This window comes from Danio rerio, chromosome 25, assembly GCF_052040795.2.
Source record: "Danio rerio strain M-AB ecotype USA chromosome 25, GRCz13ab, whole genome shotgun sequence".
NCBI classification, from domain to species: Eukaryota; Metazoa; Chordata; class Actinopteri; order Cypriniformes; family Danionidae; genus Danio; species Danio rerio.
In genome coordinates, this window is record NC_141045.1 from 39,880,001 (window position 1) to 39,905,000 (window position 25,000).

Genomic DNA, 25,000 nt, shown 5'->3' on the forward strand with positions numbered 1-25,000 from the left:
ACAGCAGAGCCCTGGTGAATATTCAGTCCCATATTATTAAGTCCATCAATATTCGCCCTAATGTGAAATCTAAACAATTTAAAACACACTTTATTTAAAAGTGGTCTATTCTGCCCCTTTTTGCAAGATGTAAAATAAGTCTCTGCTGTCCCTAAGTTTCAAAATAGCACAAAAATAATGTTCTCTAACTCTTCGAAACTGACCTGAGGTTTACCTGCATAGCACTTCGCTAGCTGGCTTCTGTTACACTCACCCTCCTAAACCTCACTCCATTCCCGGACGAGCCCCCACGTGTGAGACCAGGTCTCACTGGAAGAAGAGACAGTACTGTCTCAATGTGATCTCCTGGATAAATAAAGGAAATTAACCCACTGGTCCTACTGCACCCAACCCGGTCTGGGATGGGATTGAACCGGCAATTCTTTATATGGGAGTAAGTGGCTATACCAAGGAGACTAAAGACCATGGCTTCTAGTGTCTGTAGCTAGAGCACCCTATTGAGGTCAGAGTAGTGAGGTTTACCTTCACAGCACTTCGCTAGCTGGCCTTCGTTACATTCACCCCCCCCCCCCCCCCTAAGCCTTACTCCCATCGCGGACAAGCCCCCATGTGTAACCCACCTGTCCTACTGCACCCAACCCAGTCTCAGCTTGGATTGAATGGGCGATTCTTTGTATGGGAGTCGGTTGCTCTAACAAAGAAGCTAAAAACCATGGCCCCTAGCGTCTGTCACTAGAGCGCCTTTAGCATTCAGAGAAGTGAAGTTTACCTGCATTGCACTTTACTAGGTGGCCTTCGTTACATTTACCCCCTGAAACCTTACTCCAATCCCGGACGAGCCCCCACATGTAACCCACCTGTCCTACTGCAGCCAACCCGGTCTCAGCTGGGATTGAACTAGAGATTCTTAGTATGGGAGTCGGTTGCTCTAACAAGGAAGCTAAAGACCATGGCCTCTAGTGTCTGTCGCTGGAGCATCTTTAATGGCCAGAGGAGTGAGGTTTACCTGCACAGCACTTCACTAGCTGGCCTTCATTACATTCACCCGCCTAAACCTCACTCCCATCTCGGAAGAGCCCCCACACCTGTGATTCTTTGTATTGGAGTCAGTTGCTCTAACAAGAAAGCTAAAAACCATGGCCCTTAGCGTCTGTCACTAGAGCGCCTTTAGTAATTAGAGAAGTGAAGTTTACCTGCATTGCACTTTGCTAGGTGGCCTTCGTTACATTCTACATACACTAAACCTTACTCCCATCCCGGACGAGCCCCCATGTGTAACCCACCTGTCCTACTGCATCCAACCCGGTCTGAGCTGGGATTGAACTATAGATTCTTAGTATGAGAGTCAGTTGCTCTAACAAGGAGACTAAAGACCATGGTTTCAAACGTTTGTCGCTAGAGCATCTTTAGTGGTCAGAGGAGTGAGGTCACTCCCATCCTGGAGGAGCCCCCACACCTGCAATTCTTTGTATTGGAGTCAGTTGCTCTAACAAGAAAGCTAAAAACCATGTCCCCTAGCGTCTGTCACTAGAGCGCCTTTAGTAATTAGAGAAGTGAAGTTTACCTGCATTGCACTTCGCTAGGTGGCCTCCGTTATACTCGCCCCCTAAACCTCACGCTTATCCCAGACAAGCCCCCACACCGGCAATTCTTGGTATGGGAGTCGGTTGCTATAACAAGACGGCTGAAAATCATGGCCTCTAGTTTCTGTCACTAGTGCACCCTTTTGAGGTCAGAGGAATGAGGTTTACCTGCACAGCACTTCGCTAGCTGGCCTTCGTTACATTCACCCTCCCTAAGCCTCACTCCCATCTCGGACGAACCCCCACGTGTAACCCACTGTTCCTACTGCACCCAACCCGGTCACTTTGATTGAACCGGCCATTCTTTGTATGGGAGTCGGTTGCTCTAACAAGGAGCCCAGAGACCATGCGTCTCATAGCGTCTGTTGCAAGAGCATCTTTAGTGGCCAGAGGAGTGAGGTTTACCTGCACAGCACTTCACTAGCTGGCCTTCATTACACAAGTATTCAGCTTAAAGTGTAATTTAAAGGCTCAACAAGGTAACGAAGTTAATTGGGCAAGTTACAGGACAGCAGTGATTAAGAAGGCTGGTAATATTAACATTACAATTGTTTTTAAACAATTAAAAACTGTCTCTATTCCAGCCAGCCAAAAAGAAAAAAGACTTTTAATTTCATTGCACTATTAAACATCACTTTAAAAGATTTCACAGGAGGGCGAATAACTATATACAGATTAAATCTAATAAATAATCTCAACAATGGCCCAAAAGCGATCATAAAATGCAGTGCATGCGTTAGGGCTACACAGAACATCAGCTATGACTCCTGCGTAGCCCAGTGCTGATCGCTTTAACTCTATTGGTCAATTTAATGCATGCCAATCGAGCAATCTGATTGGTCAGCCAATTCAATCAGCCTCTCATAGACACAATAAACACAGGTTTGGACTAATGCATGCCAATCAGAGGATCTGGTTGGGACTGAGCGTAGCCATGGAGACAGAATAAACAAGCTTCTGACCTACGAAGCAGAGAACTGCAGACCATTTTATATGCAGACGCTCCCTGATTCAGAGGGAACTCCCTGAAATAAAAACCACAAATGACAGCCAATAAACAAGAAGCGCTGGTCATCCCATGTAGACATCAGCAAAAAAAGAATAATAACCGGTCAGAATAATTTGAGCAAACATCAACATATCCATAAAGAGAGCGGTTTGTTTAATTAATTACTGTTTTATTTAATTAGTTATGTTTTCCTAGTTTGGTGCTTGATTTACTGCTGCAAAAACATTGATATTTTTCTGTGCTGCTTCGCTTAAATCAGACATGTCCACATTCGGTCCTGGAGAGCTGGTGTCCTGGAGAGTTTAGCTCCAACCCTAATCAAACACACCTGAACAAGCTAATCTAGCTAGGAATACTAGAAACTTCCAGGCAGGTGTGTTGAAGCAAGTTGGAGCAAAAGTCAGCAGGACACCGGCCCTCCAGGGCTGACTTCGGACAACCCTGACTTAAATGATCCCTCAACTTCCTGTTTAAACAGGACATTGTGTAGCGTTATCCTGGCTACAGCCTAATTAGGGCTAAGCAATATATTTAAAACTACTTTACTACGATTAAAGCAAAATTTTTCAAATTAAAGTGATTTAAAAATTAAGCAATATATTTTAAACATGCTTAAATTAATTAAGTAGTTAATGGGATGTTGTTTATGTGGAATATTTTATTACTATATATATTTCTGATGTGGGTGGCACGGTGGCGCAGTGGGTAGTGCTGTCGCCTCACAGCAAGACGGACACTGGTTTGAGCCTCAGCTGGGTCAGTTGGCATTTCTGTGTGGAGTTTGCATGTTCTCCCCGTGTTCGCATGGGTTTCCTCTGGGTGCATCCAGTCCAAAGACATGAGCTATTAGGTAAGCTAAGCGTTTCCTAGTGATGGGTTGCAGCTGAAAGAGCATTCGCTGCATTAATCATATACTGGAATAGTTGGCGGTTCATTCCGCTGTGATGTACCCTGATTATTAAAGGGTCTAAGCTAAAAAGAAAATGACTGAATGAATGAATGAATGAATGAATGAATGAATGAATGAATATTTCCTGATGTAAAAAATTGGCATTATGAACATTTTTTGCGGCTTTGTTGTGATGCATTTTATAATAATAAAATATTTAATAGACATAAGACAGGAATTGATTCATTGGTTGATATTTAACTGAATTATTTACACACTGATGCATCAACCAATCTACAGAAATCAACCAATTTTAATATAATTACAAATTTGCCATGTATTATGCAGTATGACCTTACTATCAGTAATGCTGCTTACTTCCTAAATGAATCCGTCTTTCAACAAATCCCTTAGCCAGTGACTCAGTGATCCATTCATAAACATTTTACATCCACTCTGTACAAATATTTAAACATTTCTGTACGTTTGTCAGACATAAATATGATCAAAGTGCTACATTTGAGCTGAGGATCTCTGGTTGAGCTGACCATGATGACGTAAACAGCCGAAGATTAATAAATGTCAAAATAGAAAGGTCAGAGCATGTAGATGGTCTTCAACAGCGAATAAAGCCGGACAATGTGAAACAGGAAGCACAATCAGCAGCACTAGAAAGCACAGCGCTCAAAACAAACCATAAACATAGAGGGAAAATATGAACGAACGAGCTGAAGGGAAAATGATTCGCCATCCTGTGAAATTTTAATTCTTTTAAAAATATTAAAATTTTAAAATTCAATGTTTATTTAATCTTTGTCATGATGACAGCACATAATACACATCCTGACAGAAGTCTTGTCAGCTATCCAAGTTTTAGAAACAGCAAATAATAACTTGTCTTCTAGTTGCTCATTTGGGGTCAGAAGTGTCTTCTATGAAAGGCAAAGATGATACTTATTTGAGCACAATAAAATATGATCATGGCTCAATAATGTTCATGTCTGGTGACTGGGCTGGCCAATCCTGGAGCACTCTTTGCTTTCAGGAGCTTTGATGTGGAGGCTGAAGTATGAGCAGGAGCGCTATCCTGCTGGAGAATTGTCCCTCTCCTGTGGTTTGTAATGTAATGGACAGCGCAGATGTCTTGATACCTCAGGCTGTTGATGTTGATCATCCACTCTGCAGATCTCTTGCACACCCCCATACTGAATGAACCCCAAACCATGATTTCTTCTTCACCAAACTTGACTGATTTCTCTGAGAATCTTGGTCCATGAGGGTTCCAATGGGTCTTCTGCAGTATTGGTGATGATTGGGATGCAGATCAGCAGATGATTAATGGGAAAAATCCACCTTCTGACACTTATCTGCTGCTCTTATAACTGAGATCCACCACAAGACTTTCCTCAGGTAGTGAGGAACTCAGGAAGTGAGGAACTCAACTATTTAGTCTCCACTTCACTTCCTAATCTGCAATTGCCTCTCTGGATATCACACTAACTGTACCCAAAAAAAAAGAAAAAAAAATACTAATACTTTCCTTCTTAGACTTTACAGACCTGAAACTTGTCTATAGCACTTATTCATGGATAAAAGCATCTGCTAAATGACTAAATGTAAATGTAAAATGTAGTGTATTTTACAAGGTTTTTACCTTAGTATTTAGATTGAAGTGACATTTTAAGGCTTAACTAGGTAAATTAAATAACCAGGCAAGTTATGCTAGTTAGGCAGGTAATTGAACAACAGTGTTTTCTTCTGCAAACAATTGAAAGAATAATAATTTCTTATGGCTGGTAATGATATCGAGCTTAAAATATATTTAACATTTATTAAACTCCATTAATTCCAGCCAAACTAAAAGAAATCAGACTTTCTTCAGAAGAAAACATATCATTAGGAAATACTGAGAAAAATATCACTGCTCTGTTAAACCTCATCAGGGAAATATTAATATATATTAATTATTAATATATTATTGGTTAATTTGGCAGGAGGGCGAATCGTTCTGCCTTCAACTGTAAAGATAAAAGGAAAAGAGCAGAGCGACAAAAAGAAAAGAGCAATAAAAGACATGAATGAGCTTCACAGGAAGTTACATCACACACACACACACAATAAGACACAGACACAAACAGACAAACAAATATACACACTCAGACAGATGCATATACATACACACACACACACACGCACACACACAAACGTGCAGACACAGATGTACCCACGTGTGCAAAAGCAGATGCTGACACACACAGTAAAGCTGGTACCCGTGGCCAGTTCAGCAGCAGACGCGGACACAGACACACACTCACACAGACACACACACACCACTGTACCTGTGGGCAGTGCAGCAGCAGCAGCAGCAGGAGGAGGTCCGGCTTCTCCACCGCTCTTCTGGCTCATGCTGGAGTTTTCCTGCTGGACGAGCGACGGCAGCTGCAGCTCTGCAGGCAGCAGGTCATACACAGACTCTGAAACACACACACACACACAACACTGACTACGTTAAGCAATCTAACGATTTACCTTCATCTCAATAAGACAATAACATGATGAAGGTGTTCACATGAGCTGCTTATGAACGTTCCTGTTGTACATATTGGAGCACACAGTTGGATTAACATCGTTACGTCAGCATTCAATGCTAGTTAAAGCACAAGGAGAAGAATGTTGAAGGCAGCAATGACTCCCATCATATCAGCGTGTTTTGCTGGAGCACAGAGCAGTCTGAGTATCTCCTCCGGATTGTTCTTCTCACAACACAGATCACATGTTTGGTCAGTATTGGAGAGCAGCTGCTCTTTCGACCACACGAGTGAAAACAATCTAATGTGTTTCAGCACTGAAGGTGGAGCAGCTCAAACCGTTCACACCTGTATTAAAGGCACAGTTCACCCTAAGAGTTCCTCATCCTGCACTTGTTCCAGCCCTGTTTGGGTTTCTTTCTCTTATTAAACACAAAGCAAAAAAAATGCTTCCACTCACCTATTTTAATGTGTATTTTGTATTATCGCATTAAAAAAATGCATAAAGCAGCTCAAAACTGACGTCACACACATTTACAAACAACATATTGGACCTATCCGCTATCACCAGCAGCAGCAGATATTTAATAAGCAGACGAGGTGTTTATGGTGTCCCATGATGCATCTGTGCTGCTGAACAGATATTACCATGACAGCTTCTCTCACGATACCACTAAACCACAGCAAACACCACATACACACACACACACACACACACACACACACACACACACACACACACACACACACACACTTCCCATAATAACAAACAGAACAATACTTAACAGTCAGAGATTACAGTATTTAACACACACACACACACACGCACACACACGCGCACGCACAATTCACATGTGTAGTAGTTTATACAGAGAAAGAACATTACTGTAAATAAACTCCAATAGAGACAAAACTATAAGATGTTTTAGGATGGGCGGCACGGTGGCTCAGTGGTTAGCACTGTGGCCTCACAGTAAGAAGGTCGCTGGTTTGAGTTCCGACTGAGTCAGTTGGTGTTTCTGTGTGGAGTTTGCCTGTTCTCCCTGTGTTGGTGTGGGTTTCCTCCGGGTGCTCCGGTTTCGCCTACAGTCCAAACACATGCGCTATTGTGGAATTAATAAACTAAACTGGCCTTAATGTACGAGTGTGTGTGTGTGAATAAGTGTGAAAGGGTGTTTCCCAGTACTGGGTTGCAGTTGAAAGGGCATCCGCTGTGTAAATCATATGCTGGAATAGTTGGTGGTTCATTCTGCTGTGGTGACCACTGATGAATAAAGGGACTAAGCTGAAGGAAAATGAATGAGTGAATGTTTAAGATGTTTTTATACACAATTCTGCGCTTAACTGTTGTGTTTTTTTCTGCAAAAGTGCATCTACAGGCTACATGATATTGGAAAATCTGATATTGTGATATTTTATTTTTCTGCAATAGTTTCAGAAGCTGGTTTGAACATCTCTCTTGACTTTTTTCTGAGGAGTCTAACAGTATTCGGGTACAGAAATTGAATAATCAAAACGCAAATTCTTACTATGTCTCGTTTCTAGTCCAAATATTTTTGAACAAAGTAACAATTATATTTAGTTGCACCGTCGTGAAATATAACAGGGTTTCTGTGCAGATTTCACAGAGTAAAATTTAAGACTTTAAGACATTTTTAATGCCATTATGAATGAAATTTTAGACCCATAAAGGGCTAAAGGATAAGAAATTGCTCAAATGGCCCAGATGAAAAATATTTTTATTTGGCAGTCTGAATTTTTATGATAGATTTTTATAAAAAAAAAAAAATATATATATATATATATATATTATAATATATATATATATAATTTTGTATATACATTTAATAATATAATAATAACAAAAAATATAAATATTTTTGATTATTTCTTAGCTAAATATTTTTAATATTGTGTAAAAACAAGCAGGCTCTACTTGTATCCATACACATTTTCCCAGCATAAACTTTCTTTAAAATAATTTTGAAAAAATGAACAAATGTTTTAAAAGTTTTAAAAACTATAATAAACTAAATCTACACACAACAATCTGTCCAGGTCAGTGTCCAGCAGTAAATACATGGAGAACTACATTTACATTTAGTCATTTAGCAGACGCTTTTATCCAAAGCGACTTACAAATGAGGACAAGGAAGCAATTTACACAACTAAGAGAAACAATGAATAAGTGCTATAAGCAAGTTTCAGGTCTGTAAAGTCTAAGAAGGGAAGTATTAGTAGTATTAGTATTTTTTTTTTTTTTTGAACTAATAAACAAATGTTCCTGTAAGGAAAATAATTAAACCATTATGATAAACAGAGGTAAAAATGACCTTTTTAAATACAAAGTATAAAGTTTTATTGAGATAATTGTTGATGATTGTATGGGTTTTGCCCAGATTTGGTAGCAATACATGAACAAAGGAAAATTAAGACCTATTTAAAAAAAAAGATTTAGGACTAACACAATATTTCAGTAAATTTAAGACTTTTTAAGGCCTAAAATTTGGATTTTGAGATTTAAGACATTTTAAGACCCTGCAGAAACCCTGTATAAGAGTAAAAGTGAATAAGTGAAAAATAAGAGCTTTTTTGCTTGTTTTAAGGAAATCTTATTTTCGCTTTGAAATGTAGATATTTGGGCTAAAAACAAGTCAAAAATTCTAATTAAGATTTTTTTGCATAAATCATATGAATTCCATATGAATTCAAGTGATTAAATACAATTCTGTAACTCCTGGTCAGCTATAATTCAGACTGGACATTGCATATCTTTGTGATGCGACTATTGCAGATGCGCACATTGTGATACAGGCATTTCTGTAAACATCCACAGGTCAGATTTTACAACACAGGAGTGTTTATTAATCCTGAATGAAGATTCATGTTTTTGCAGATTATTTTATTTCAGTCATTATTTTATTATTGTGAATTATTATTTTATTTTCAGTGACTATTAGTTTAATTAAGTTTGTTGTGAATATTTTATTTCAGCTAACAAAAATGGTTTTGACCAATAGTTTTAGTCTTTGTTCACTGAAAAAAATAACCTTCAACAACAGTATATGCAATAACCTTCCCATTGAGAGGCGTGGTAAATTAAATTAATTATATATGCCAAGCATTTGCATTTTTCATGCACGGACGATGGAAATAATTGAAAACAATAGTTTGAACATTTTTATCGATGCTAAACCCATATTTTGCGCAGCCCTAGTGTCAAGCACACTTTATTTTACCTCACTGATAAAAGGTGCCAGCTTACAATGGCAGAAACCAAAGCGTTGGAGCCCAGAGAGAGGAACGAGACTCTGAATCAACACAGGCTTCAGAAATGCTTTGTAAATAAAAGGCTGTAGTGAAACCCAAGCCGCGGTCAGCAGCTCTGCATTCCACATGTTCGGCATTCCTGCTATTTTAACACCAACATCCCTGGACAACAGACAGATAAAGGGACGGTGCGGTTCTCCTCCGCCTCGACTAATTAATGTTTTAATGCCATATCAGCCGCATTGGCTATATTCATGGCAAATTCTACACTAAATATACAATATATAACATGCAACCACATCAGTTTCTTAATGAATATTCCTTCTACAAAAAAACATACCAATAACAACACTGAAAAGAGTTATATGCATTATTTTAGTTTAATTAACAACAAATATTTAACATTATACAAAAGAAAACTCCCTGTTTACTCTCCCTCAAGTGCTTCCAAACCTTTATAGGTGTCATTCCTCTGTAAAACACACAAGATATTATAGAATGTTGTAAACCTGTAACCATTGACATCCATAGTAAGCATAACAAATACTGAGGAAGTCAATGGTTACAGGTTTTCAACATTCTTCAAAGTCTCTTCTTTTGTGTTTAACAGCAAAACAAAACTCAAACAGGTTACAGTGATGACAGAACCTTCAGTTTTCAGTGAACCTACCATTTTTCAGGGAAAATACCATTTTAAACATTTGCCTTAAAATATTACCTGAATAAAAATGCTCTCTTAAAAAATATATTGTATTAAACTTATCATATTACAATGTTTTATCAATTTTTAAGTGCATGAAAAATGAGTGGCTATGCAAGAAATAATTAAAAATATTAATTTTCAAAAGGCAATGAACTCATTTATGCAGAACACTGTATAAAGCATAAACAGAAATGTTCACGAAACAAAAACAAAACAATTAATAAACTTTACAGCAAGTTCAAAAAAATCAATACTGAAATAAAAACTACAAAAACCTTGGATTAAAGCTGCGCAAAAGAATCTGAAAGGACAGAAAAACTGCCCCTGAAGCTGAAAATGAGGCCAAAGTGTCACAATAATTACACGCTTCATGTCTGCGATCGCTGGCTTTGTGAAACGCAGGAGGCACCCAATAATGGAGACAATTACCAACAGAGCACTTCCTAGGAGGAACTATTAAACACGTCTGCACTACAAAGTTGTCCGAAGTGATCGAAACACAAAAGCATGACCTCATGACTCAGGTCAAAGAGTTTGTGAACTATAAATATGCCATGTTCAGACAGAAAGTGTGCTGATACAAAGCTGGCCAACATGATGCTAATGTGTTGTGGGTTGTGTTCAGGACTCTGCTACTCCATTCATGGCATGATTTAAAGGGACGGTTTACTCAAACATGAAGGTTCTGTCATCACTGTAACCTGTTTAAGTTTTGTTTTGCTGTTAAACCCAAAAGAAGAGACTTTGAAGAATGTTGAAAACCTGTAACCATTGACTTCCACAGTATTTGTTATTCTTACTATGGATGTCAATGGTTACCGGTTTACAGCATTCTATAAAAAATATCTTGTGTGTTTTACAGAGGAATGATACTTATAAAGGTTTGGAAGCACTTGAGGGAGAGTAAACAGGGAGTTTTTTATAGTGTTTTAACTCTGTTAATTAATGTTAATAAATGAAACTTTTATTTCATCTTGACAAATGACACTAGTTCAAAAAAAAATCTGCAAAATATATTTGCACAACAAACAAACACATTTTAACTGTTGTGTAAATTTATAATGTCTAAATGCACAGATATGCATGTATACTTTAAAATTAGTGCTGTGCAAAGATGACGTTAGTTTTGACAAAGTATGTGTGTATTATGAAGAATTCAGATGTAAAAACCTACATGCCATCTTAAATATTCTTCAAAAAATTATCTTTTTTATTAGGCTCCTGTGTAGGTTCAATAATTTCACTTCCATGGCAAAGACTTTTTCCATGGCAAAAAAGTTTTTTATGGTCTTCAAAGTGTAATACCATAAACTAAGGAGACTAAAAATAAATTTCAGACGGCACTTCTGAACTGAATTTTTGCGTCAGAAGTCTTCATACATAAACATATATAAATATACACAGTTGAAGTCATAATTATTTGGTCCCCAGTTTATTTTTTCATTATATTCAGCTTTTATTTCAGATTTCTCCAACACATTTCTAATTATAATAGTGTTAATAACTCATCTCTAATAACAGATTTATTTTATTTTTGCCATGATGACAGTAAATAATATTAGACTAGATATTCTTCAAGACACTTCTATACAGCTTAAAGTGACATTTAAAGGCTTCACTATGGGCTAATTAATTTATTAAGTTTGCAGACTTTGGAAAAAAAAACTGTCAACTGGAAAAAAATAGCTTAAAGGGGCTAATAATTTTTACCTTAAAATGGTGTTTCAAATATTAATAACTGCTTTTATTCTAGCTGAAATAAGACAAATAAGACTTTCTCCAGAAGAAAAAATATTATCAGACATACTGTGAACATTTCCCTGCTCTAGTAGTAAACATCTTTAAAATATTAAAAATATTTTAAAAAGAAAACAAATTCAAAGGGGGGCTAATAATTCTGACTTCAACTGTGTGTGTATGTATGTGTGTGTGTATATATTTATATATTAATTTTTATATGTATATGCGACACATATAGTAACAAAATACAAAATATTTTGGTATCAGATATCTAAATATATCTGTAATTTGTATGATATATTTTGAATATTACCTCTGTATATTAATAAGACACTGTCACTTTATCATATTTAAAAGCTTTTTGCACTATATACTGTTTTGCATCTGCACAACTCTGGTTTGCACTCTTTGCCATGCGCCCTTAGCCCTTTACTAGTAATATTATACGTGTAATTCTATTGTAATTTCTTTTTAAATTCTACTTTTTGTATTAATATTATATGTATATGCTCCTATAGGGTCTCAGAATAACGCAATTTCGATTCTTTCTATGTCCTGTACATGTTGTTGAATTGACAATAAATCTGACGTTGACCATAAACAAACTTTTTCCACAACCATACTTAATTTTTTCTCATCACTAATATATATATATATATATATATATATACATACATACACACACACACACATTATGTTTTAATTAAATCTAAACCTGTATATAATTTAACATTGATGTGTGTATTATTATATACATAATAAATATACACAACACACACAAATTATGTAAATGCAAGCTTCTATTTTGTATGATAAGTGGCACTAAGATGAACATCGAATACGTGTGTTAATGGTGTGTATACAGAATACACACTGTTCTGATAATGAAATTTGCATCATATGCACTGTACGACTACTATAAATCAATACAGCACAGTATCACATTACTTTTATTGGCAATACTGTATAAATACACAGGATGCCATATCTATACTTCAACCACAATTTTACTATACTAATTTATCTAATAACCCCAGAGTATACGCCATCCTTTATAATACACCATGCTATTGTGCATAATCATACATGCTAATAGAAATATCATTATTGCAGATGTCAGCTCTAATTTGAGCATCATTATTGTTTTAAGACGCAAGAAAATAATTGCAGCTCTTCTGTACAAGTGCAAGGATTTATGTCATTCATGCCCTCAGTGCAAGCAATAAAGGTGACGATTGCATAAAAGCGAGCTCTACAAATGAATCTGACAGTTCTTCATTAAAACCAGTCAGCTCTGCAGCATTAATCTGCATGTAAACAGAGATGGTCTCAACTTCCCAGTGACCGACCACAACTGTATCTGTCATCTGCATCACTGTACACACTCGCTGTCAGAGACTCACACATGATCAGAATATGAATATCAGACACGAGACAGATCTGTGAGCTGCTTAGCTTTGAATACACCAGGCCAACACTGGCAGCTACATTACATGCTGCAGATGAAATATTAATTATGATAGGTGAGGATCACCTTCTGCATATGGCATTCACTAAAACAGCAGGAGAGTGTGCGTGTGTGTGTGTGTGTGTGAGAGAGAGAGAAAGTGTGCATGTAAAGTACTAAGAATATACAGTTGAAGTCAGAATTATTAGCCCCTCTTTGATTTTTTTTCTTCTTTAAAAATTTCCCAAATGATGTTGAACAGATTCAGAAAATGTTCACAGTGTGTCTGATCATATTTGTTCTTCTGGAGAAAGTCTGATTTGTTTTATTTCGGCTAGAATAAAAGCAGTTTCTAATATTTTAAACACCATTTTAAGGTCAAAATTATTAGCCCCTTTAAGCTATATTTATTTTCGATAGTCTACAGAACAAACCATCGTTATACAATAACTTGCCTAATTACCCTAACCTGCCAAGTTACCCTAATTAACCAAGTTAAGCCATTAACTGTCACTTTAAGCTGTTTAGAAACAGGGGGGTGAATAATTCTGACTTCAACTTTATATGCGTACACCTCTCTCGAATCTCTCTTTAAAATTCATATTTTAAATAGGAAGGTCTACAATATATAGTTGTGTGCATATACATTAGATTAGTCTGCGTTGAAGCCAATTCAGGAAATAATCTAACAAAAATAACTTACTTCGCTCTAAAAACTAATACAGCCTAATTTATATGTTAGAGAAAATGATTAAATACAGATTTAACAAAGAGGAAAAATCAAGAGAAGCAAAAAAAAATTACAATTTATTTGAAATTTTGCAGGTTGTAGTTTATTTTTGGAACATATAGCTTGAATTTAATTGTATTATCTTTTAATTTTTGAATATGTCTGGTGACTAATTAATATATATCTGTTTATTAAATCTGTTTTGTTTAAATGCACCAAAACACATCGCCTATATTGACTGAAAAATGGAGGACAATATTTATTTTCAACATGGGCTGTACTTAATTATGCTGAGCACTGTCTGTGTGCATGTGTGAGAGAGAGAGAAACTTCACTATATACATGGAGAGGAGAGCTTGGAAGCTAAAGTAGCTGCAAAATATGCATACACAATCCACACCAGAAGAAATTATTAATCCGTTAAATTAGTTTTCCTTATTTAAATAAATGTACACTGATTATAGTTGTGATTATGATACAGTATTGTCTTGTTTTGTTCCCTTTTTCAGTCATTTACATCTTTTTAATACACATTTCATTAATTTGCTGGTATAAGTACATTCCATATTTCATACAGGTGAAATGATTTGGCAATACAGTCAAATAAAGAGAGAAGTAGAGAGAAGTAGATCAGCTCATGAACATTATGTGTGTGTGTGTGTGTAATGAGTGTGTATTACTGTATGTTTCCCTACTCTCTACCACAGCAGTCTCTGTGTGTTTACATGTTAAACACTGTGATTTGAAATGTTTTTATTTGTTACATTGCTTATTTAAGTTTAACTTGATAGGACATTTCTTTTATTTTAATATTTAGAGAGGGAGAGGGAGAGGGAGAGGGAGAGAGAGAGAGAGAGAGAGAGAGAGAGAGGTTGTCTCGGAGCCACGAGTCTCTTACATTGTGTGTAAATGTAAACAAACACACACCCACTCTCTCTCTCTCTCTCGCTCATACACACGCACACATTCACACACATGTATAGATATAAAGTCGTGCTCACTCACACACATCGACTCACACACACACAGGTTTATAAATACACTCACGCATATACACGCACGCACACACAGAGCGGCAGCGCGTGCTCTTCTCTTCTCGCGCTAAGTGACGTTAGCGATTATTCACACTCAGGCAACACTAAACACCTCCACACACACTCGCGCGAGTGTGAATGAATAAAACCAGAAGGCTTTAGAACAACGAGGAGCTCTTACCTTTGGAATAGAGAGATTTGGGAGAACTGGGGTCGATATCGGCGCTCAGGAGAGATATAAAATCAGAGGGCATGCTAGCATGCTAAAGCCTCATGAGCTCAGAGGAAGCGACTCTCTCACCCTCGGCTTGAAGAGCAGAGCGCACAGAAAGAGAGATGAACTCTGTCATAAAATCCTCATGGAGGCTTTACAGCACGTGTAGTGTGGTCAGCTTCACACTCGGGAGGCTTTTCGTGTGCTTTTTCTCCATCTGATCAGCTTAGCAGCCACAACAGCCATTCACCTTTTTTCCAGCGACTCCTCCCCCTTCCTGCGCATGCGCACGACCGCTACCCTGGATCTGACAGATTATTATTGTTCGACTGTACGCAGGCCTGAGTGATTATTAGCGATAGACTTGATCATATGATTATGATTAGCTCTAATAGTGCTTGTTTTTCTTCTATAATTAACATAAATTATAACTAATAAAAGTTCCTGACACATTTTTTATATTTTACTTACATTTTTTACTTGGTTTAATTGTATTATTAAAAAAACGATACGATTTTAACATATATTTAAAGCAACAGTTTGTAATCTATTTAGCCAATCTTCAGGTTTAGCTTAGCTTAGCATAGTTGATTGAATCGGATTAGACCATTAGCATCTCATTCAAAACAATTGCAAAAAAATAGTTATGATCATTTTCTATTTAAAGCTTACCTCTTCTGTCGTAACATTGGTGTTTTGTATCATTGCGCTGCTGCAGCTGTGGTTTGACAGCAGTTACTTGATTATTAAGCCAGAATGATAATATATTTCTAGCCATATCATCCTGGAAATAGCAGCTTTTCATTTCTGTAGTTCTTAGTAAACAAATGTAACTACAGAAGAGTTCGGCTTTAAATAGGAAAAATATCAAAACTCTTCATTTTAATTTATTTTTGGAGTGAAATGCTAATGGTCTAATCCGATTCAATGATTTATGCTAAGCTAAGCTAAAAGCAAATTCAGCTGAATGGATTCAAAAAATGGTCAAACTCAACTGTTGACCTATATAAAATGAGCCTATTTTAAGCGCATTAAAAGTGCAGTGTTTCTTTCATGCTTTAATGTTACAATAAATGCACTTTATTAGTGTGAATAAATGTTTGAGTGTACCAGATAGCCAATTTTTAGATCTTGTTGAATTAAATAATTGGTTGAATTCCAAATATCTTTTCAAGCATATTCTCAGTATGTTTTTTATAATGTTTCCAGATTGGTCCCCAAAATAACCAAATGCGCATTTTTTGTTATCTGGATGCCTCCTATTAGTGTTGTCTAAAATATTAATATATTGATAAATATTGATACTGAAGTATTTTAAATGATGCAGTCTTGTTTTTGGTTAGTACCGGCTTTGCTTTCTCCTCTCACCTGCAGAGAAATAATAATTAATAATAATATTAAGATTTTAACACTTTTGTTTTATTTAGAAAATAAGATGAAATTGCATTAATTAATTAATTTATTTATTTTTTTGGTAATTTTGTAAAAAAAAAAAAAAGTAGCTTTTTTACTTAATTTGTATGCTTCTAACCCGTCTATTATCTTTATGTTCAATTTGATCAATGCAAATGGGGTCATTCAATGCTAAAACAATTTTTTTAGTGGGAGGGGAAAACAATTCACATGGTTTACAGGGCAGGTGCAAAGCTACAAACGCTTTCTAAACTCTTTCCCATTGTGCTCTGTGGGCTCTCTCTTTAAGCTCTCTCAACTGAAAATAAGTAAAGGTTTTCTGTCGGTGAGATTTTGACAGTGAAAGTGACAGAGGAGAAAGTGTCTGAGACAGGATAATCTTGATGAGGACCCTTATTATGAGGCATCCTCCTCAGATGACAATGAGACTTCTAGTGTTGACCCTCTTGTTGTCTCTCAACCACCAGCAACTGGAGGGTCAATATTTTGAGTCATCATGTCTCTCTGTTTTCTCCCGTGTCATATGCTTTGATGACAAAGAAACAAGGCAAGGCAGATGAGAGCGTGACAAAGAAGACATCCATTACCTGACACTAACCTTTCGCCAAAAAAAATAAATAAATCAGATTCTGGAGGTTTTAAGATGCTGGGGTCAAATTGACCCCATTTGGGAAAAACTGTTAGCAGATTTTGGAGTAACAGGAGGGTCAGTGTTGCAAAATTTGTTCCCCATGGAATCGAAAATGGTATTGAATATCAATATTTTTCAAGATATCATATCAAAGTTAGAAAGTCCAGTATCATGACAACACTACACTGTTAAACAATATACGTAAATTAGGAGTTTTTTAATATTTTGTGATTCATGTTTTATTCATCCCCTTTTATTATCCTGCTTTTGAATTGCATTATGGGATGTTGATCTTTCTTCCAACAACTTTTAACCGTGAAAAGTGACTTTTATGGACATTTTTAATAGTTTAAAAGTGCTATATACTTGTCTGGGGTGGTGTTGTATATTACGCTACAAAAACCTTATAATGCCAGCACATTTCTGTTAATTTAAACACTTATAATTATTTATCCTACCTTATATTTTCTCAAACTACTAAAATGTCACTAAAAGTCACTTTGTTAATCTGTAGAGTTGAATTTTCCACATCAGAAGTGAGCAGAGCAGAACCTGAGCATTCACCAACGCAAATAAACAGAAATACTTGTATGGACGCGGTGAATTTACAGATGTTTTTTTACGGTAAGTGTATCTTGTATAAATGAGACGGAGCTGAAGAGACGAATGGGGTTTTCAGCTCTTCTCCTGCTCTTTCTCTCTCTCAGTGTGACGCAGAAATGAAGCTTCATATCTTCTGTCATTCCTGGCCGCCGCTGTAATCGAGTGCCAAAACAGAAGATCAAACGCTAAAAGACTCTTTTGAATTCCTCAGAAAAACTCCCACAATGAGAAACTAAATCTCGCCCACAGTTTGAGAATAAATCATGGGAAGGTCTTTCAGAAAGCTTAAAAGCAGAAAAATGACAAGCTGCTGTGAGGGAAATAAATGTGTCATTTTCAACAGCAAAGGCCAGAAATATGAGAAAGAGTTTACACCATGCAGGTTAATGCAACTAAAAATACACACTCACCGGCCACTTTATTAGGTACACCTGTTCATCTGCTCGTTAATGCAAATGTCTAATCAGCCAATCACATGGCAGCAGCTCACTGCATTTCGGCATGTAAACATGGTCAGGAGGATCTGCTGCAGTTCAAAGCGAGCATCAGAATGGGGAAGAAAGGGGATTTAAGAGACTTTGAACGTGGCATGGTTGTTGCTGCCAGACGGGCTGCTCTGAGTATTTCAGAAACTGCTGATATATCAGATGAGCATTTTAGAATCTCGCCGGAAGTAGTAAGTCATCTGGGTACTTCTCGCATACTGATTTTCCAAACCCAGGCTAATTCTGAAAACGTAGTCCCGTGAACGTTTCTGGAGACCGCAAAATACCGGGAGGTATGTATTTTTGCAGTTTTTGTTTTCGTGAATCCGCGAGAGGCTGCTGTGTGCGCTTTTTCGCATTTCAAATGTCTTTCGCAAGTGCCGTTCGCACCCACGCTGTTCTGGTGTAAACCCACCAGAGGCCGCTGTCGACCAACCGACTGAATGATTGACTGGGCGACCGGCCAATCAACGGACCCACCCTCCTCCTTCCCTGAACCCACCCAATTTTACCGATTGACCCGCCCCTCACCCGCTCACTTCCCCTGAACTCAACCAACGGTTAACAAAAGCCGTCCAGAAAAAAGAAACGCCCTCATCTGATTTTTACCACGTTTTCGGATTTTACCACATCCTCACCCTGTTATTCACTTGTTTATTTTATTTTTCGGATTCAGATTTTTGTCTTACCTGATTTCTAGAACCGTTCTTCCCCGAACTCGAACCCAGTCATCGTCATTGTGGTCAACTCCTCTCTGCGTCTCAAGTCCGCCAACGTACACAACGAGCTAACCGGACAAACTGGTTGCAGTGGGAAAGCCCTCCACATGGAGGTAAGCAATCAGCCAGTGAGCGCCAAAAGGAACGGCGTCATACTGCCCCATAGCGTTCGCTTAAAGAAATTAAAAGCAGCCTTATGTACCTCCGGCTACGAATTCGCGGTTTCCAGAAACGTCCGTGGGTCTACGTTTTCAGAATGTGCCAGGGTTGCATTTTCCAATTCTATGAATTCAGACATACTACTCTGCTCGCATACAGATTATAGCGTACTATATAATATGGAAGTATGCGTATTCAGGCGCACCCAAAAGCCATGCCTCTAATCAATATTTAGTTTTAAAGGGCCATGACACCCCGCACTTTCGGTTAAAGTCTACTTTAGGATTTTTTCAAAAGATGCATGATTAATGGGGGCGGAGCTCCGTGAGCATCGGGCAGGAGTGGGCGTGGCCAGCAGGGGAGAACGTGAGCGAACAACTGTTGTTGTCAGTCAGCTCACAAAATGAGACAAACCGTGAGGAGACGCATGAGTTTATAGTTTACAAAGTTAAAATGCAAAGAAATGAACAGTGATTTAATGCCCTGCTACATTTGTTATTCGTAATTTCATATACACATACCCATACACATAATTTACATCATTATAAAGATAAGTGTGTTCATGTAAACCCTATAAATGAGGATTCTTCCTCAATCCCCGTATCCAGCAGACTCAGTGCAGCAGGTCTCCTGACCTGTCTATTTTAACCGTTAGCCCTGCTGCTAATCTGGAGGATTTAGGCAAACACAGCAGCACGGCGATGTGTCTGAATGTGAACAAACTCCTGATAAAAGACAGCGTCCGCCATTCTCCAATTCTTGCACTGCTCTCCCGACAAAAATGCTAGCAGCACACACACAGCTTTGCTGTATGATCAGCCCTGACAGCATCGCGGGGGAAAACATGCAACAAACCGCGTGGATCATGGAAACAAACACATATGAGCCTCCATGAACGGCTAAATACTGTGTGCCGTGGGTCCGTGTCTCTCAGCTCCGGCTTGACTCTGGCCGGTCTCATGAATAATTAAGCAGCCGGCTCTTCTCATAGGATAAGAAAACTCCGCTATGAATAATAATGAGAAACCGACGCGTCATCATTGCACTTGCAGTTCTGCGCTACGTCACCGATTTTGATCCGCCCCAAAAATCATTTTAAACCCGGAAGCTGAATTGAGCTGACAAAAGCTCAAAATTATCCAGTTTTCCCCACAATTAAAGCTGACAGGTGCTAACATTGCCTTAACTGATGCTCACATAAACAACACACACAAATCTGTTAATATAAAAAAAAGTTCTCCAGGGTGTCCTTTAAGTACTTCAACATACTGAAATTTAATTATATATTAAATTATTTATTATATAAATAATTTAATATAAATAATTATTTTTTAATTATTTAATATAAATAATTATTTATTATTTATTATATTTATTTATATTATATTTATTTATATTTAATTATTAATTATAATTATATTTAATTATTTATTATATGATTCATATAATATTTTAAATTTAAACTCAAATGCGCATCTTTGTTCCCCATACACTTCTTCTTATTGCCAAAATGCTGCTGATAGAGGAATAGCCCTCCGCCTCCTGTATATAAATCCTCTTTATTGCCTAGGGGCACCACCCTCTCTCTCTCCCTCTCTCGTCCGCTGTTTTGGTGTGTCATGCAGTGTGTGTGAGTTCTCTCTAGTGGGACTCTTTATGTGCCTCTGTTGTGTGTGTGTGTGTGTGTGTGTGTGTGTGCTGCAGTGACAATGGCAGTGGATGTGTGACTGTGCATGTAGGGGTGGGGAAAAGAGAGAGAGAGAGAGAGAGACAGAGAGCGTGCACGAGGCAGGAGGCGCTCCCTCTAATCCCGGCTGCGACGCCAACCAGCACTGCGATAGACTTAATGGAGGCTCAGGCAGACTCCAGTGCTGCAGGTAAGAGCGAACACTTCTTCAGCCGGACACGCTGCCATGCATTTAAACGCGTGCATTCAATAGCCTGTTGTTGTAGCGCTGCCACCGTGCCCTTTTTTTTTCTTGGACGGACAGACAAAGCAGGCAGTCAGAGGAAGCCGGTAGTGCTTGGCGGTGATCAGCTTGCATTGATGCACATGGGGAAACTTGCATGCATTATTGTGCATTAATTTAGCTGGAAGGTTTTGGATGTGACCCTTTTTCCAGGTTTGACATTGGGTTGCATCTTTTGCGGCGGCTGCTTTGGGACAATGGGAGTTGGGTACCACTGAGGGATGCTAAAAATATAGTGCATCTTGGCGTGTATAGGTTGCATCCTTCTGGAATAAGCAAATGCATTGCAATGCACGCAGCAATATTTGCATGAGCGGCACGCACAGAAAGAGCAGCAGGCTGAGGAATCTGCTGTGTGTGGGCTAATGAGGGAGGGATGACCCGCAGACTGCGGAGAACGGGAAAACTCTGGATCATCACATCACCAAATGTGCGACTAAACATTAATATAGTTAATATAGGTAATAAAGTTACTGATATACGGAATTTGGTTCAATCTACCTCCAAAAATGCGAGCCTGTCAGTTAAATGTTAATTCAATGTAGTTATTATTATTATTTTACGCATTAAATAGTCAAATGTACATCATATTATAGGGGATACATGGATGTTATTAATAGTTTGTGTAGATAAGTTCAGATTCAGACAAAAAGTGTACTGGAAAATGTCAATATTGGGACAGATATGGGGATCAAACTATTAATTCATAGTAATTAATTAAGAGTCAGCACAGCCCCTGCTGGTACCAGAGGATAATGGCCTCATTCTCTTTTCATGCATGTTAAATACTTTAATTTAAGTAACAATTCTCATTATTTATTACCTGGCCATCATTAATATATCAACAGTTTATTAGTAGTTATGATCTTATTCTACATCCCTAATCAATATCTAAACCCAACTATTACCTTTTTAACTAACACTAAACAGCAAATTAGAAGTTTATTGAGCTAAAAGTTATATGGTTTGTTAATTTATTATTATTTATGATTTCCTTTATTTAGCCAGAAGATCACATTGAGACAGTACTGTTCCAGTAATAGTGTGAATTGTACATTATTATAAAGCGTGACCAAATATTTTGTCTACATTATGTGCTGAGGTGCATTTTTGGAAAAATTTGAAGAGAAAAAAAAATTTAATTAGTTTTGGAGCTAAAAAAAATAAATAAATGCAGTGTTGTTATTAAAATAATGAGGAGTACCACTGCAGACTTTCTCACACGCAGGGAAATGTTTCCCGATCCCGCAGATCCAGTCGTGCACTTGTTTCCATGTCCCTTGTGTGTAATTGAACTGCCCTCGACGATAGAAAGCACTGGTCTGCTTTGACTACTGCCGCAAGAAATCAATAGATGTCTGGAAGCTCTTTAAACACAAGCATCTTCTGTTTCAACCGCTGACAAACCCATTAGAGAAGCACACATGAGAGATGGAGAGCTGAACTGTGACTGAGAAAACCCCAGAACCCTACAAAGCAGAACCTGTTTACTAGCAGCTAAACTGACCAGAGGATTCCAGCCGCTCCATAGCCAAAACAAACACTCAGAACAGTGTAGAAACTGCATCGTAGTGCACTAACAGCTGACCTAGTAACAGCACACTGCAGAGGTGCACTAACAATTATTAGGGCCCATATTGACAATGCATCTTAAAGGCACAGTATGCTGTTTTGTCTACTAGAGGGCATGTATTTACAGCTAACTAGAAACTAAAACTAGCCTAAAGGACCCTCTGTTTTTAAAAACTAGCCCAAAATGCTGTTAAAAAGCTAGCCATAGAGCGACATCTGCTGTTTAAAACTAGCCTAGAGCGCTGTCTGTTGTTAAACATTAGCCTAGAATGGCGTGTTTGAAATCTAGCCTAGAGTGCCATCTGCTGTCAAAAACTAGCCTTAGAGCGTTGTCTGCTGTTTAAACCCTATCCTAGAGCGCCATCTACTGTTAAAACACTAGCCTAGAGCGATGACTGCTGCTTAAACACTAGCCTAGAGCAACATCTGTTGATAAACACTAGCTTAGAGCGACGTCTGTTGTTAAACACTACCCTAGAGCGACGTCTGCTGTTAAACACTACCCTAGAGCGACATCAGCTTTTAAACACTAGCCTAAAGCGACGTCTGCTGTTAAACACTACCCTAGAGCGACGTCTGCTGTTAAACACTAGCCTAGAGCGACGACTGCTGTTAAAACACAAGCCTAGAGCAACATCTGTTGTTAAACACCAGTCTAGAGCAATGTCTGCTGTGTAAACACTTGCCTAAAGCGATGTCTGCTGTTTAAACACTAGCCTAGAGCGATGTCTGCTGATTAAACAATAGCCTTTAGCGCCGTCTCTACTGTTAAAAAACTATCCTAGAGTAGTGTGTGTTGTTAAACACTAGCCTAGAGCGCCATCTACTGGTAAAACACTAGCCTAGAGCAACAACTGCTGTTAAAACACTAGCCTAGAGCGATGTCTGCTGTTTAAACATTAACCTAGAGCATTGTGTTGGTAAACACTACCCTAGAGCAACATCTGTTGTTAAACACTAGCCTAGAGCGCCATCTACTGTCAAAAAACTAGCCTAGAGCAACGACTGATGTTTAAACAATAACCTAGAGCAGTGTGTTGTTAAACACTAGCCTAGAGCGATGTCTGCTGTTTAAACATTAACCTAGAGTAGTGTGTTGTTAAACACTAGCCTAGAGCGATGTCTGCTGTTTAAACATTAACCTAGAGCAGTGTGTTGTTAAACACTAGCCTAGAATGGCATCTGTTGTTTAAAATCTAGCCTAGCGGTCCATCTGGTTTTAAAAACTAGCCTTAGCACGCTGTCTGCTGTTAAACACTACCCTAGAGTGATAACTATTGTAAAAACAGCCTAGAGCGCCATCTGCTGTTAGCCTAGAGTGCCATCTGCTGGTAAACACTGGCCACTGAGCAACATTTGCTGTTAAACACTTGCCTAGAGCGCCGTCTGCTGTTTAAACATTAGCCTAGAGCGCCATCTGCTGGTAAACACTAGCCTAGAGCGCCATTTACTGTTAAACACTTGCCTAGAGCGCCGTCTGCTGTTTAAACACTAGCCTAGAGCGCCATATGCTGTTAGATTAGTGCCATCTGCTGTTAGCCTAGAGCGCCATCTGCTGTTAAACACTAGCTTAGAGCACCATCTACTGTTAGCCTAGAGTGCCATCTGCTGTTAAACACTAGCCTAGAGTGCTATCTGCTGTTAGCCTAGAGCGCCATCTGTTGTTAAACACTAGCCTAGAGCGCCGTCTGCTGTTAAACACTAGCCTAGAGCGCTGTCTGCAGTAAAGAACTTCCCTGTTTGCATTGTTCTATGTTTCTTTGCAGAGCCTCTTAGAGACAGAGAGTTCCAGAAGCTTCTGAAGTCCTCCAGCTCTGCCAGTCTCACCAGCGAGGCATCCCATAATGCCTCAGGAGAGCATGTCGGTACTCCGGCACATCATGGCAGCCAGGTGCTGATCACAGAGAAACGACGTGAGTCAAACACTGACCTGACAAGATCACACCTGGCTCATGTTTCACCCAAAATAGACATTACATCTGTTTAATGCACGGCTGTGTATTATAATGAATTTTCAACATCAGAAGTGGACACAGCAGAGGTCAACATCCCACAATGCAATTCACCACCACAAATAAACCCAAAACACACAATATGGAAACTGTGCATTCATTCATCCTCTGTCGGCTTAGTCCCTTTATTTATCAGGGCTCGCCACAGCGGAATGAACCGCCAACTATTCCAGCATATGTTCTCTTCAAGCTGCAACCCATCACTGGGAAACACCTATACACACTCATTCACACTCGCACTCATACACTACGGCCAGTAGAAACTGGGGCACCCGGAAGAAACCCACGC

General features: G+C 38.4%; 2 protein-coding genes and 1 long non-coding RNA gene across 11 annotated transcripts in view; 1 reads left to right on the forward strand and 2 right to left on the reverse strand.

Moving 5' to 3' along the window:
- The window catches only part of nfat5a (nuclear factor of activated T cells 5a), a 27,136-nt gene extending 11,712 nt beyond the window's left edge, over positions 1-15,424 (reverse strand). Inside the window, exons 1-2 of one of the 2 annotated variants that reach the window (XR_015525567.2) lie at positions 15,115-15,424; positions 5,821-5,955 (exon numbers count right to left, since the gene is read on the reverse strand). Coding sequence is in view for 1 of the 2 variants with exons in the window: in NM_199895.1 (NP_956189.1) it covers positions 5,821-5,955; positions 15,115-15,187 (208 nt within the window). In the remaining variant the exon portion in view is untranslated. 2 annotated transcript variants of the gene reach the window in all.
- Positions 7,903-12,217, reverse strand: LOC147837908 (uncharacterized). The gene is made up of 3 exons (XR_015526873.1): positions 10,917-12,217; positions 8,278-9,702; positions 7,903-8,097 (listed from the first exon to the last, which is right to left on the reverse strand). It is a non-coding gene; the product is annotated as an uncharacterized LOC147837908 (long non-coding RNA).
- A 5,498-nt stretch (positions 15,425-20,922) lies between the features above and the next one.
- The window catches only part of dbndd1 (dysbindin domain containing 1), a 13,498-nt gene continuing 9,420 nt past the window's right edge, over positions 20,923-25,000 (forward strand). For 4 of the 8 annotated variants that reach the window (XR_015526817.1, XR_015526818.1, XM_087312690.1 and 1 more), the window contains exons 1-2: positions 20,923-21,034; positions 24,466-24,612. Coding sequence is in view for 4 of the 8 variants with exons in the window: in XM_087312690.1 (XP_087168816.1) it covers positions 21,004-21,034; positions 24,466-24,612 (178 nt within the window). In the remaining 4 variants the exon portion in view is untranslated. Of the gene's footprint in view, positions 21,035-24,423; positions 24,613-25,000 lie in introns of all 8 variants that reach the window. The other 4 variants (XR_015526815.1, XR_015526816.1, XM_087312688.1 and 1 more) reach the window with 1 other exon arrangement.